Source organism: Euleptes europaea, chromosome 3, assembly GCF_029931775.1.
Source record: "Euleptes europaea isolate rEulEur1 chromosome 3, rEulEur1.hap1, whole genome shotgun sequence".
NCBI lineage: Eukaryota > Metazoa > Chordata > Lepidosauria > Squamata > Sphaerodactylidae > Euleptes > Euleptes europaea.
Window position 1 is genome coordinate 24,264,934 of NC_079314.1, and position 15,061 is coordinate 24,279,994.

Consider the following 15,061-nt stretch of genomic DNA (forward strand, 5'->3'; position numbering starts at 1 on the left):
GATCTGATTCAGTATACGGCAGCTTCATGTGTTAAACTATGTAGAGGTGTTAGTCCTGGATCTGACTCAGCTAAACCCAGATAGCAGATAAATTCTCATAATACTGAACAAATGAAGAAATTGTGTATGACTTCATTTATACCCTACCTTTCTCCCCAGTGGGGACCCTGGTTGGCTTCCAACATTCTCCATTTTTATCCTCACAACAATCCTGTGGGGTGCTATCCTCACAACAATCCTGTGGGGTGCATTAGGCTGAGAGTGTGTGACTGGCCCAAGGTCACCCAGCAACCTTTGATGGCAGGGTGGGGATTTGAATCTGGGTCCCCAGATCCTAGTCAGATGTTTTAACTGCTACAGCATTGCTGTTACCCACTTCGAGTGCTGAGTTAGCGAGAAGAAAGACAGGATATAAATATTTGAAATAAAGTAATTTTATTTGAGGGTTCTTTACTTGTGTTCTGAGGCTGCAGACGTCAAACTCAGATGGTCTAATGGGAAAAAGTCAGACACTAACAAATTTGTGTTATGTTTTTTTGTCTACCAGTTGGTATTCTAAACTACATTTTAATACCGGCTTAGAAACCTTGTTGGTAGTCAAGATGCAAACCACAGTTGGTTAAAGCATTCAGTTTGGACACTGTAACAAATTGCCATTTGCTCCTCTCCATTCACATAGGGAAAGGGGAGGGGAACATGTCAACTCAAGAAATTTCCCAAGGGCTTGGAATATTTCCCTGGTGGTTCTGTACGTTTTCCCTCCTACCGTAATTACTTTGGCCGTCTCACTTTCTTAATAGATTGCGAGGAGCAGACAGTTTGAAAACCAGCAGTCTAATATTGTCTTTTCCTTTCCTGATAGAAAAAGCATGAAGCAGAATCCCACTGCTGGAGTCCATACGTTTTGTGATCGGCAGAAGCCCCTCCCGGACGGTGCTGCACAGTACTATGTAGCAGGTGCAAATTCTGTAGCTGATGCTCAGTCCCATGCCCGCTTGTTCAGTGTGCTCTCGAAGGCACCAGTACATTCTGGCGCTAATGCGGAGCAACCCAAGGCCTTGTTTTCTCGGGGGTTAGTCCCACTGAATTTGATGGGGTTTTCTCCCTAGTAAGTGTGTAGCATGGGACTGTGGTTGGAAGGCTGAAAAAAGGATATCCCACCCCAGCCGCGGGTTGTTTCTCTTGTCGTGTGAGCGGATGACTCCTTCCGCTCACTCCTGCCCAGAAGCCAGCATAAATATGAGCTGCTCTTTGCCTTGTAAGAGGTTGGTAAAGGGAGGAGGAAGTAGAAGAGTTGGTTTTTATATGCCGACTTTCTCTACCCACTTAAGGCAGAATCAAACCGGCTTACAGTCATCTTCCTTTCCCCTCCCCACGACAGACGCTCTGTGAGGTAGGTGGGGCTGAGATAGCTCGAAGAGAGCTGCGACTAGCCCAAGGTCACCCAGCTGGCTTCATGTGGAGGAGTGGGGAATCAGACCCAGTTCCCCAGATCAGAGTCCGCCACTCCAAACCACTGTTCGTACCCACTACGCCATGCTGGCTGAAATAGCTTCCGTATCCCACTAGCGTGTATCAGTGACCCTCTGCTTGGGTGTCTTCCCTCTTCTGCAGGACACCTTCCGGTGAAACTCCCAGACTACAATAACCGGCTGAGGGTGTTGGTAGCAACGTACGTCACCTTCAGTCCTGATGGCACGGAGCTGTTGGTGAACATGGGAGGGGAGCAGGTAGGATGGACGCCAGATGAACTGTCAACCCTTCTAAAGGGGTAGTCGATGGGCTGTGTTCCTTGCACATTGCTGAGAATGCTCTGTAACAAATAATTTTCAGCAGATTGTATCCTTGCAGAATTCTGCGAGAGAGTGATTGCTCTCTCTAAACTCAGCTGGAAAGTTGCCTAAAAATACTATGTGTGGTGCTGAGCCCGGCATCGTGCTGCTGCCCCTCCAACCCCTCTGCGTTGCGGAAAACACTGCTAAGTTTGAGGAACCCTAGAATGACCTGAAATTATCTCCCGTGATAGAACCTGGTTGGTCGCAAATGTTGTGAACTTTTTGACCAGAGGGTCCCTCCAACAGGTGCTGTGGATCCAAAAGACAGCAACACCCTTCAAGAACTAGCTAGTTAAATTAATTATGCTTAGACTTTGTGTTGCAGTAGCATGCTAGGGGATGCACCGGACATGACCCCTTTCCGTAGGGTCTACATTGTACATTGGTGGCATTTTCTTTGTCTAATGAATAAATAGGCAGTTTTGCTGAAGGCAACTCGGTGTGCGGCTGCTGTGAAAAAGGCAAATTCCATGCTGGCCATAATTAGATGAGGAATCAAGAGTAAAACTGCTATCATACTGCCCTTGTACAAATCTATGGGGAGGCCGCACTTGGAATACTGTATACAGTTCTGGCCACCACACCTAAAACAGGATATTGCAAAGCCTGAGAAGGTGCAGAAAAGAGCAACCAAAATGATGAGGGAGCTAGAGCAACTCCCTATGAGGAGCGGTTAAAATGCTTAGGGCTGTTTAACTTGGAAAGAAGGCTATTAAGGGGAGACATGATGGACATCTATAAAAGTATACATGGCATGGAGAAGCTTTTCTCCCTCTCTCATAATACTAGAACGTGGGGGGTCATCTGCTGAAGCTGGAGGGTGAGAGATTCAAAACAAATAAAAGTATTTCTTCACACAACGCATAGTTAAATTGTGGAACTCCCTGCCTCAGGATGTGGTGATGGCTGCCAACTTGGAAGGCTTTGAGAGGAGAGCGGGCATGTTCATGGAGGAGAGGGCTATTCATGGCTGCTAGTCAAAATGGATACTAGTCATGATGCGTACCTGTTCTCTCCAGGGTCAGAGGACACAGGCAGGATAATGCTGCTGCAGTGGTCTTGTTTGTGGGCTTCCTAGAGGCACCTGGTTGGCCACTGTGTGAACAGACTGCTGGACTTGATGGACCTTGGTCTGATCCAGCAGGGCCTTTCTTATGTTCTTATGTTCAGACTTAACGCTGAGTTTTCACTCTGGCCCTTGATCCTGAGCAAGGTCGTCTCTGGGTGGAGAACCGTGGCCACCTTCCTCATATTTGTGGCTTCAGCGAGCTTTAAAATAGGGAATTATATTGGTGTGTAGGGTTCAGTGTGCTTTTATGTGGTGTCCCTTACTACTCTGAACCCTTAAACACTGACACCCTTTTGTGTGACTGCTGCAGCGCACTATGCGCTTTTATAGATGGGATGCTGCACTACTATGCTTTCACCCGGACTCCTGTCCTTCAGGGTCTTGAGGTGAAGCCATTTTTCCTAAAGGAAAGCTAGAGGGCGCTTTCACGCATCCTGAACGATGCCCTTTCAATCAACTTTCGATGCACGTTAATGATCCGCTGGCAAGTGGATTTTGCCGTTTCACACGGTAAAATCCAGCTGCAAAGTGCATTGAAAGTGGATTGAAAGGGCATCGTTCAGGATGTGTGAAAGCGCCCTCTAGCTTTCCTTTAGGAAAAATGGCTTCACCTCAAGACCCTGAAGGACAGGAGTCCAGGTGAAAGCATAGTAGTGCAGCATTCCATCTAGTTTGTATGTCACTTACACTAGAGAGGCAAACGTGCTTCCTTTGTTTTAGATTTAGTTCAGTGCACGCTGCTGAGGGAAGGCGCCATTCCTCCCTTCCCGAACATCTCATTTTTGGGGTGTGGGGTTTGGATTATTTAGGTGTATTCAGTTGAATTGATCACAGCTTGTCAGGATAGCCTTTGATTTAGTGCCATTTCCTAAATCCATGTCTTAATAACGCTGTTCACAAGTTACAGTGAATGCACTCACAATCCATGTACAGGGTGCGCTTGGTATTTTTCTTTATACATGTGTCGGGTAATTCCCATGTTATATTCAGCACAGGTACAACTGAACTTGTGATTTAAACCCACATTTATCCAGGTGCTAGTCCCTGGTTTCCTTTGGAAGAAAGAGCCAAGGAGTGTTCACGTTACAAACAAGTGTATGCACATACGTACAGCATTTACATTTATACGTACAGGATGTAACTTGTGAACTGTAACAAAGGAGCCCCATGGTGCAGAGTGGTAAGCTGCAGTACTGCAGTCAAGAACTCTGCTCACGACCTGAGTTTGATCCTGACGGAAGTCGGTTTCAGGTAGCCAGCTCAAGGTTGACTCAGCCTTCCATCCTTCTGAGGTCGGTAAAATGAGTACCCAGCTTGCTGGGGGGTAAAGAATAGATGACTGGGGAAGGCAGTGGCAAACCACCCTGTAAACACAGTCTGCCTAGTAGACGTCGGGATGTGACATCACCCCATGGGTCAGTAATGACCCGGTGCTTGCACAGGGGACTACTTTTACCTAAACTTGTGAACAGGGCTGTTTTGTCCTGCGGAGGGCAGCATTGGTATCTACTAGCTGCTGTGTCCTTTTAAGTGATTTATCACTTTTACATGGATGTTTCTTTCTTTATTCATCCCATACGTCTGTCTAGGTCATCGCATGCTCACAGCCCATTTGATTTTTTTCTAGGTTTACTTATTCGATCTGACTTACAAGCAGCGGCCATACACTTTTCTCCTGCCAAAGAAATGCCACGCTTCAGGAGGTAAGTATAGTGCAATGCTCTTAGAATTGGGAGAGGGTTTCCAGCATGGTGGCACGTTGTGTATAACACCTGGGTCATTTCCATGTACTTCCGGGGGCATTTCCATGTACTTCCTCCCCACCAAGTTGGCTATATTTTTTTAAGCCAAGTTTGTAACCTTCTTGGTGGCTGGTGCTCATTGGAAAGCGAGTGTGACTAGTTTACTGGCTGCTTTTGTTGGCTGGAACGTGACCTGGGGGGACACACAAGGTATCCTGTTCCAGCATGTTGGCATGACCCTTTATTGGACAGAGCAGCTAAGGATGGCGTTGAGCAGCTAGCGAGGCTCTTTCTGCAGAGTTATCCATGCCCAACGCCTGTTCACACAGCAGTAAAATCAGGTGCCAGTAATGAATTGTTTGCAGCGTAAAGAAGGCCGAGAGAGAGGCATATAGCAAGCATTGTGACTTGGAACAATCTATTGCGATAAATAAAACAGTACTGTGAGCGTATTGTTTTTTCCTAGCACCTCTTCCGTTTGTAGGCAATATTGCTGACTCCATGTCACTTTCAACTCATGATGCGATTCTCTTTCCTTTTTTTTCAAGCTCATCTGACCAAACATGCATAAGATGAAAAACAAAATTTACTTTATAGAATGTTAAAATATTATAAACAATATAGCTTTAAAATCTTAGGATTCATAAATCATTTTAAAGTTACAAATATAACAATAAATAAATAGCTTTATAGGGATAGCGGTATAAACAGTACATTGATAATATCTCTGTTTAGCGCATCATTTAACTTCATTGTGACTTTTAATTTTTAACAAATTGTCCTCTTAGTTCAGCTCTCGACAGGACGTTCAATCTGGTGAGCATAAAAGCTCGCCTGTGACTAGGAACTGTGAGAAATCTCATGTATGAAGGGAGGATAGTTGGTGGGGTAATTCCTAGTGCAAAAGTGGGACATACTCGCCTTGCCCGAAGGGGGCAAGGCATAATTTCTTTCTGGTTTCTTCATGGATGTGAGGGTGATCTGGCTGTGACATCTGATGTGATTCTCAGAAGGGGGCAAGCCATAATTTCATTCTGGTTCCTCCATCCTTGTTTGGATTAACGGGGAACGTGGACTCGAAAGATGTGGAGTACATCTACCCTAGACTTAAACTGGCTTAGCCGTTCTTCCCTCCCCTTGAGCAGTCCCAGGAACTGTAATGCTTGTGGAGGGGATAGTTACAGATCTGAGATAATTCTTGGCGGTCTTGCCAAAGTGTGATTCCCAGGATTCCTTGGTGGAAGCCATGAGCGAAACTGACACAAAACTGATACAAAACATGGTAGGTTTGCCTCTGAGCTCTTCAAGCATTTAAGAAACAAGCACATCTTCAAAAAAAACATGTGGGCAGAATCGAGCAGGTGCAGAGGAGAGCAACGAGGATGATCAGGGACCTGGAGACCAAGCCCTACGAGGAAAGGCTAAGGGAGCTGGGAATGTTTAATCTGGAGAAGAGGAGGTTGAGGGGGGATATGACTTCTCTAAGTATTTGAAGGGCTGTCACTTTGAGGAGGGCAGAGAGCTGTTCCTGTTGGCAGCAGAGGATAGGACTCGTAATAATGGGCGGAAAGGTACCGGATGGACATCAGGAAAAAATGTTTGCAGTAAGAGTTGTTCGCCAGTGGAATCAGCTACCTAGGGAGGTAGTGAGCTCCCCCTCACCGGCAGTCTTTAAGCAAAGGCTGGACAAACACTTGTCAGGGATGCTCTAGGTCGATCCTGCATTAAGCAGAGGGTTGGACTATATGGCCTGTATGGCCCCTTCCAACTCCATGATTCTATGTGCCAGTTGAACTTCTTCCTATATCTGCATCCCATATTGATGTTGGTGGGGTGAGATGCTACGATCCTGGGATCCTGACTTGCAGGAGCCTTTCCATTCTCAAGGGCAGATGTTGAGAAAAGCAAATAAATGCAGCTAAGCCTCACATCCCGCCATTCAATGCAGCTAGGTATGCTGAAACAACTTAGATTGCAATATGTAAAAGTTTCACGGTACACAGAGAATGTGGCATCTGGTAGTGTGAACCCAGCTGTTTCTGTTGGTTGTTAAGAGGCTGAGCTGTGAATTAGGAAGTGTCCACTTCAAATCTCATCTTCTTTAAAGTCACTAGCTAGGTGCCCCCCCCCAAAAAAAAACCCTTTCCACCTGCAGTATGGGTGCAGTAGTGCTGGGTTGGATCCCATGGGACATGTCCTCAGGTCAGACCCTCTGGCTTCCCTTACAGGACTCTTGCAAGCATTACAGAGATAATAAGCATGGTGCTTTCAGTGCTCCTAATGTGCTATTCGGGGTTAAGTGCACAGAGCTGGGTGGGGTGTTGTGAGCATCGCTGTTGGGCTTGCGCTCAGCCGCTCCAGAAAGGTCAAGTTCTCTGACTTAACACTCAGTTTTTCTGGCAATCCTCAGAGGTGCAGAATGGGAAGACGTCTACCAACGGGGTGTCAAACGGCATCCATCTCCACAGCAACGGATTCAGGTTGGCTGAGGGCCGAGCACACGTCAGGTACAGCGGCGCATGCCTCGTGCACCTTTTTGTCCTCCATATCTGGGGTGCCCTGTTTTGATTTTTTTTCCTGTGGTTTTTTTTTTTTACTCCAATGGTGCCCCTACCATTGCGGGAATTCACTTGCAGGGATTGAGCCACCTGACCTAGGAATTGTCCTTATTTCTGGAAGCTTCGTGGGAAACCAAAGGGGTTGAGCTAAACACTATCTAATACAACAACCAATCTATTTTTATTATATATTGTGCACAATTGCATTTAAAAACACAGGGCCTAAAATGCAGGCTTCCAAAAAAGCACAAACATAGTTACAAATATTACCAACACATAACAGTTAATGTTAGTACATAAATTGACCAAAATCTGACCAGACGCGTTTCGGCCTTTTACAGACCTTCCTCAGTGGTGCATTCACAATTTTACAATACACATCCTGACATATACTCAAGCGTACAAGGAAAAAATGTATAAAAGCCTTTTATTCTGTGTGGCTTTATGTTAAAATAGTCTATGTACTTTAAACCATGGCTCACACCTTGTGTATGGTGTCCAGTATTTCAGGATGTATATTACATCAACACACGTGAAGATTTTGGTCAATGTATGTACTAACATCAACTGTTATGTGTTGGTAATATTTGTAACTATGTTTGTGCTTTTTGGAAGTTTCTTTGTTCCCCTTTTTTTCAGTTTTTTCTGGAAGCTTCGTGACAGCTGAAGCAGCTGTGTCCCCTTAACCCCCTTGCTGTCCTGCGGAGACGGAAGAGATGCATCTGTGTGCATGAGATGCGGCATGCTGGAAGGGCCCAGGTTGTGGCAAGAACACCAGTCTCCTTTGAGGAGGGCGCCCTTGTCTGACATAGCTCTGGAGTTAGCCTGCACTGCAGGCTCATTGGGATTTAGCCCCTGCAGTCGGCATGACATCTGACGGGTTTAGTCACATGTGGCGAGGGAGAAACAAGTAGAATTAAGTACCCAAAGGTCAAGAAAAAAAAATTCAACATCCAAGGCCAAGGTTATACAATGTAAAGGTTATATCAATACAAAATATGTGTATATTTATCACAGGCTAAAATCAATAACATATATAAGGACCTGCAATAGCCTGCCAAACCAACACGTTCATGTAAACCTACAACACAAATAGACATAAAATCACAGAATTAGACTTTGACCACATGCGTTTTGGCCAGATGGCCTTCTTCAGTGGTCAAAACAATCACAGTTCCAGATGAAAAATGAACATGGCTTTCTAAAAATCTTTATCACTCTAGGTACGTTGTGTTTGCAGGATGACAATTAATATATAAACACCTGCAAGACTTCCTCACCTGTTTTAGGCTTCCATACAAATGGGCAACTAATCCCCATGTGTGTTTCCCTCTTAAAGGAGGAGATGTTATATTACAGCCATATCATAGACGTGTACAAAGCCATATCATAGACGTTAACATAACATATAGACGTGAAGATGTCTCGAAGTCTGGAGCAGCTATAAAAGTAATAAGGTTTGGGTACTTAATTCTGTTGCTTTTAGGGATATGAAATGAGTGCCTGTGAGCACAGTGGTAGAGCCTCTAGTTGTTGCAGTTGCATATCCCCATGGCAGGTCCCTTCTCATCGGGGGGGGGGGGGGAGAAGGGCTGGTAAGCATATCACTGCTGTGAAAGTTGGTGAGCCCGCTTTCACATGAAGCTGCCTTATACTGAATCAGACCCTTGGTCCCATCAAAGTCAGTACTGTCTACTCAGATCAGTGGCGGCTCTCCAGGGTCTCAGGCAGGAGTCTTTCACATCACCTACTTGTCTGGTCCCTTTAACTGGAGATGCCGGGGATTGAACCTGGGACCCTTCTTTATGCCAAGGCATCTGCGTAGGATCATAGAAACACAGAGCTGGAAGGGGCCTCCAGGGTCTGCACGCTTTGCATACAGAAGGTCCCAAGTTAGATCTCCATCATTCCCAGGTAAAAGAGCTCGGGCAGGTGATTTGAGAGACCTTGACCTGAGACCCTCTTCCCAAACTTCACCCCAAGCACTGTCCCCAAATCTCCAGGAATTTCCCAAGCTGGCGTTGGCAACCTTACTCTCAGATCATCCACCGGAGTTCGGAACTGAGCAGAGACTTGAACTCTCTCATGAACACATGAAGCTGCCTTACACTGAATCAGACCCTTGGTCCATCAAAGTCAGTGTTGTCTACTCAGACCGGCAGCTGCTCTCCAGGGTCTATGGGGGAGGTCTTTCACATCACCTACTTGCCTGGTCCCTTTAACTGGAGATGCCGGGGATTGAACCTCAGACCTTCTGCATGCCAAGCAGATGCTCTACCACTGAGCCAAAGCTGCTCCCCATTTCAAAGTCCCTGTGACTGCGTGTGATCTCTTGGAGCCAGCAGCATCCTTGGCTGCTTGGGGTGGGGGCGGCGGGGTAGACTCCACTCTTCCCGGTTGCGGTTCGCTTTTTGTTTTTAAAGCCAGGGGTTCTGCTCCTTCACCCTCCCCGGCTGCTTTCCAGTGTTCCCCATTTCTGTAGCCCCCAGGCAGAGCTTCCCCCTTACCTGGAGAAAATTAAGCTACAGGCCAACGAGGCTTTCGCTTGCCAGCAGTGGACTCAAGCCATCCAGCTCTACAGCAAAGCGGTCCAGAAGGCCCCCAACAACGCCATGCTGTATGGGAACAGAGCCGCCGCCTACATGAAGCGCAAATGGTAAGCGAACAGGGTACGACGATGGAGGATTCTTGTCAAGCGGAGCCTCATGGGCCGCTGGGCGGAGAGACGGAGGGTTTTTTTGTCTAGCCCTTTCCCCAGATCGCTTAAGGGTCACCTCTTATCAAATTTAGAGGTGGATATCGAGAAAATCCATCAGGTCACCATATATTTAACTCAGGTAATGGTTTTAAAACTATCCCAGTAAATGACACTGGCATCTGGCTTAAGAGATTTTGTTGAACATGTATAATTTTATTATAAATTTTATACAGTTCATGTATTTTATACATTTTAGGCATCGATGTGCTATATGTATATGCTTATGACTTTGTTAATGAGCTGTGACTTGAACATGAAAAGAGCAGAGATGCTTTGTTAGTGGTGTTACAGAGCATAGAGGGAATACCAAGTGGTTGGCTTCCCCTCGTTGTCTGAAAGGAGGGAGATGGGCAAGGGGGGGGCAGTTGTAAGTCCTATTTTTGCTGCCAGGGTCTTGATGACTCTGTCCTGGAGACCAAGCCCTACGAGGAAAGGCTGAGGGAGTTGGGAATGTTTGGTCTGGAGAAGAGGAGGTTGAGGGGGGACATGATAGCTCTCTTTAAGTATTTGAAGGGCTGTCACTTAGAGAAGGGCAGGGAGCTGTTCCCGTTGGAGGCAGAGGATAGGACTCGCAATAATGGGTTTAAATTGCAGGCAGAAAGGTACCAGCTGGATATTAGGAAAAAATATTTTACAGTAAGAGTTGTTTGACAGTGGAATCAGCTGCCTATGGAGCACATGCTTCTGAGATGTCCATATTACAAGGAGGTCAGATCAAAATATCTCCAGCCAGTGTTAATTGGATTTCTTGATGAATCTGATGCAGCTAAACTGGAATATCTGTTGTCTGATAGAAACCACTGGGTATCCAAACAAATAGCTAAATTCTGTCTTGGGATGTGTAAGACACGGGGAAGCGATATTAAAGCTGACGCAGAGTTTTAAACCCATTGACTAGCTCGAGTGTTCATGTAGCTATTTTTCTGTTGTGTTGAACTATTGTTGTTTTAATGATGTTTTAACTTTGTAATACTGGTGGAGGACTGCAATAAATTATACTACTACCGCTGGCTAGGGAGGTGGAGAGCTTCCCCCTCACTCGCAGTCCCTAAGCAGAGGCTGGACAAGCGCTTGCCAGGGATGCTCTTGGCTGATCCTGCGTTGAGCAGGGGGTTGGACTAGATGGCCTGTATGGGCCCCCTCCCAACTCTGTGGTTCTATGATTCTGTGTCCCCCTTGCAGGGACGGGGACCATTACGACGCTTTGCGGGACTGCTTAAAGGCCATCTCCCTGAACCCGTGCCACCTGAAGGCTCACTTCCGCCTGGCCCGCTGCCTCTTTGAGCTGAAGTATGTGGCAGAAGCGCTGGAGTGTCTGGACGACTTCAAGGGAAAGTTCCCCGAGCAGGCACATAGCAGCGCTTGCGATGCCCTAGACCGGGACATCAATGCAGCCCTCTTCTCGAAAAGCGATAATGGTGGGCATGACTGTGCATTTCCATTCTGCTTTAGTGAAGGCCAGGCCTCCTTTTGCCCTGAATGTACGAATCTCTCCCAGGTGCCAATTTTATCAGAACCGCTGGCCAGGACCGTAAGACAAGTTGCATTGGATCAGGCCAATGGCCTGTTGGGTCTGGCACCCTGTTTCACAGTAGTCGAGCCAGGTTCCCCCCAGAAGGCAGGAAACAGAAACTAAAGTCTCCCTCCATTATAAAGGTCTGACCTTTCTGTCTGGTTTGAGGACCAAAGTATTCTGGACTTTGAAGTCTTTTGGGTTCAGACTCCAAATTCAGTAGAGGTGGTGGTATGGAGTCTTGGGTGATTGAGGTTGAGCAAATGGCTATGTCAACAACAAAGGGGAGGGGGAAGCTTAACCCTAAACAACAGAATTAAGTACCCAAAAGGTCAAGAAAAAATAAACATCCAAGGCCAAAGGTTATACACACTAAAAATTATGTAAGTACAAAATATGTATATATTTATTTCAGGATGTATATATTTCAGGATAAAATATAACACCTCATGTAACATACTCATGTAACATACTCATATAACACATACTCTCATGTAACACAATAAGACATAAAATCACAGAGTCTTAAATGTGTGATTTTATGTCTGAATGTGTTATATGAGCATGTCAATTTGGTAGGCTTTTGCAGGGCCCTATAGGTGTTATACGAGGTATTAGATTTTATCCTGAAATAAATACATACATATTTTGTACTTACATAATTCTTAGAGTGTATACCCTTTGGCCTTGGATGTTTGCTTATTTTTTCTTGACCTTTCAGGTACCAAATTCAAATGGCTACATCACCATTTTCAAAACTAAGAAGCAAGGAGAAAGAGTTTGATCCCGTTTTCACCCTCTCTGCGAGTAACTTTGATATTTTATTGGCTGCTTTTTCTAGCGGAGGACAAGAAAGGGGGCGGCCCCATTTGGCTGCGAGCCACCGGGCGCAAGGATTCCATCTCGGATGACGAGATGGTGCTGAGGGAGCGCAGCTACGACTACAAATTCCGGTACTGTGGCCACTGCAACACCACCACGGACATCAAAGAGGCTAACTTCTTTGGCAGGTATGTGTGGCTTCTCTTTTAAGTCCGGTACCAGGCTTCTGTTGGCACGCCAGATAAGTCACGAGGGGGAAAAGCAGCCTCTAATGCCCTCTTCTGTTTCCTGCAAAGCTAGGTAACAGCTGTATGAACATACGCACAACGGGCATTGGCGATTTCATGTGGATACAGTTTTCTTGTGGTTTTTTTGATGGAGGCTGAAGGGAATGCTGGTTGTCTTCTCCGTCTTTGCCAGCTCTGTCTTTGCCAGCATGGTGTAGTAGTTAAGAGCTGTGGTTTGGAGTGGTGTACTCTGATCTGGAGAACCGGGTTTGATTCCCCACTCCTACACACGAGCGGCGGAGGCTAATCTGGTGGACTAGATTTGTTTCCTCACTCCTGCACACGAAGCCAGCTGGATGACCTTGGGCTAGTCACAGCTTTCTCAGCCCCACCCACCTCACAGGGTGTCTGTTGTGGGGAGGGGAAGGGAAGGTGATTGTAAGCCAGTCTGAGTCTTCCTTAAGTGGTGGAGAAAGTCGGCATATAAAAACCAACTCCTCTTCTATATGCCAACTTTCTCTACCACTTAAGGAAGAATCAAACCGGCTTACAATCACCTTCCAAATTGTTTGGTTTTCCAAATTGTTTCCCCGATTGACAGCTTCTGTAATTTGAACACAGCCTTGTTCAGTCAATCAATCAATCAACCTTTATTGACATATACTCAGAAACATGACATAAGCAGTACAAAAAATTCACCATACATTTTCGATTTAAATATGGATTAGACTTTAGTCCTCACATTGACAACTTCCATCCGAAATTCCGCCACCTTTAAAGTGACTTCAGGGACACAGCCTCATTGCTTTCGCCAACCGTTTCTGTTGCGTTCTGTCGATCTCGGCCCTGACCCCTCTGCTCTTTTCCCCCTACAGCAACGCGCAATACATCGTCAGCGGCTCCGACGACGGCTCCTTCTTCATCTGGGAGAAAGAGACGACCAACCTCGTTCGGGTTCTGCAGGGGGACGAGTCGATCGTCAACTGCCTCCAGCCCCACCCCAGTTACTGCTTCCTGGCCACCAGCGGCATCGACCCCGTTGTGCGGCTGTGGAACCCCAGGCCGGAGGTAAGAGCGGCGGCAGGTTCCTGGCTGGGATTCCTCCTTAGATGCTTATGCCCTCCTTTCCCTAATTGGGGACCCAGAACGTCTTACAGCATGATTCTCCCCACCTCTCTTTTATCTTCACAGCGACACCCCTATAAGGTAGGTTAGGCTGCAAGTGTGTGACCAGACAAAGGCCACCTCCATTTTATCGTCACAACAACCCTGTGATGTAGGCTGTGCCAGGGAGTGAACAGTCCAAGGTCTCCCAGCCCGCTTTCGTAGCCGAGCAGAGAATATGACCTGAGTCTCCCGGATGCCTAGTGTGGCGCTCTAACCACGAACACCACACAGGCTTTCTGAGGGTGACAGTTGGCAGGTCTCCATGCAAGAGAATGATAACCTTAATCTCAGGGCATTGCGGCTCCAAGCTGTTCTGCACTTGTTGGCAGTATTTTTGCAGCAGGGCTGGGATGCTCGCGCCAGACAGGAATGGTCCTGTTGCTGTCCAAAAAAGGTAAAGGTCCCCTGTGCAAGCACCGGGTCATTCCTGACCCATGGGGTGACGTCACATCCCGATGTTTTCTAGGCACACTTTGTTTTACGGGGTGGTTTGCCAGTGCCTTCCCCAGTCATCTTCCCTTTACCCCCAGCAAGCTGGGTACTCATTTGACCAACCACGGAAGGATGGAAGGCTGAGTCAACCTTGAGCAGGCTACCTTTGCTGTCCAAAAGAGAGCTGCTATTTTGTTCAAAGTGTTGGTTCTTGTGTGTGCGCCCTCTCTCTCTCTCCCCCTCTCCCTCGCAAACTTCTCATAGGAGTCAGGACAAAACCAAGAAGTGGTTTAAATAAATAAAAGAAATAAGTACACAAGTCACCCTGTGCTCCTTGGCAGGCCTCTGGACTCTCTGTCTTCAGGCATAACATGCCGGCAGGGGGCATGTTATTCCACCTGGATGGGGGAATGTTGCCATTTACCCCTTCCCTCTTGCTCTTTCTAGTGGATGTAGTCCAGCACAGTGTAGTCATTAGAATGTCGGACTAGGATCTGGGAGACCCAGGTTTGAGTCCCCACTCTGCCATGGGAGCTAACTGAGAGCCAGAGTGGTGCAGTGGTTAAGAGCGATGGTTTGGAGCAGCGGACTTTAATCTGGAGAACCGGGTTCGATCCCCCACTCCTCCACATGAGCAGCAAAGGCTAATCTGGTGAACTGGGTTGGTTTCCCCACTCGTACACACGAAGCCAGCTGGGTAACCTTAGGCTAGTCACAGTTCTCCTTGAGCTCCCTCAGCCTCACCTACCTCACAAAGTGTCTGTTGTGGGGAGAGGAAGGGAAGGAGATTGTAAGCTGGGTTGATTCTCCTTAAAAGACAGAGAAAGTCGGCATGTAAAAACCAACTCTTCTTCTACTGGGTGACCTTGAGCCAGTTTCTCAGACTCACCTACCTCACAATGTTGTTGTGAAGATAAAATGGAGGAGAGAATGATGTA

General features: G+C 46.8%; 1 protein-coding gene across 2 annotated transcripts in view; it reads left to right on the top strand.

Annotated features, from left to right (window-relative positions):
* The window catches only part of WDTC1 (WD and tetratricopeptide repeats 1), a 33,227-nt gene that overhangs the window by 17,720 nt on the left and 446 nt on the right, over nt 1-15,061 (top strand). For both annotated transcript variants that reach the window (XM_056847668.1, XM_056847669.1), the window contains 8 exons: nt 863-957; nt 1,615-1,730; nt 4,532-4,607; nt 7,057-7,153; nt 9,687-9,860; nt 11,145-11,380; nt 12,317-12,485; nt 13,400-13,592. In XM_056847668.1, coding sequence (XP_056703646.1) covers nt 863-957; nt 1,615-1,730; nt 4,532-4,607; nt 7,057-7,153; nt 9,687-9,860; nt 11,145-11,380; nt 12,317-12,485; nt 13,400-13,592 — 1,156 coding nt within the window. The remainder of the gene's footprint in view (nt 1-862; nt 958-1,614; nt 1,731-4,531; nt 4,608-7,056; nt 7,154-9,686; nt 9,861-11,144; nt 11,381-12,316; nt 12,486-13,399; nt 13,593-15,061) is intronic.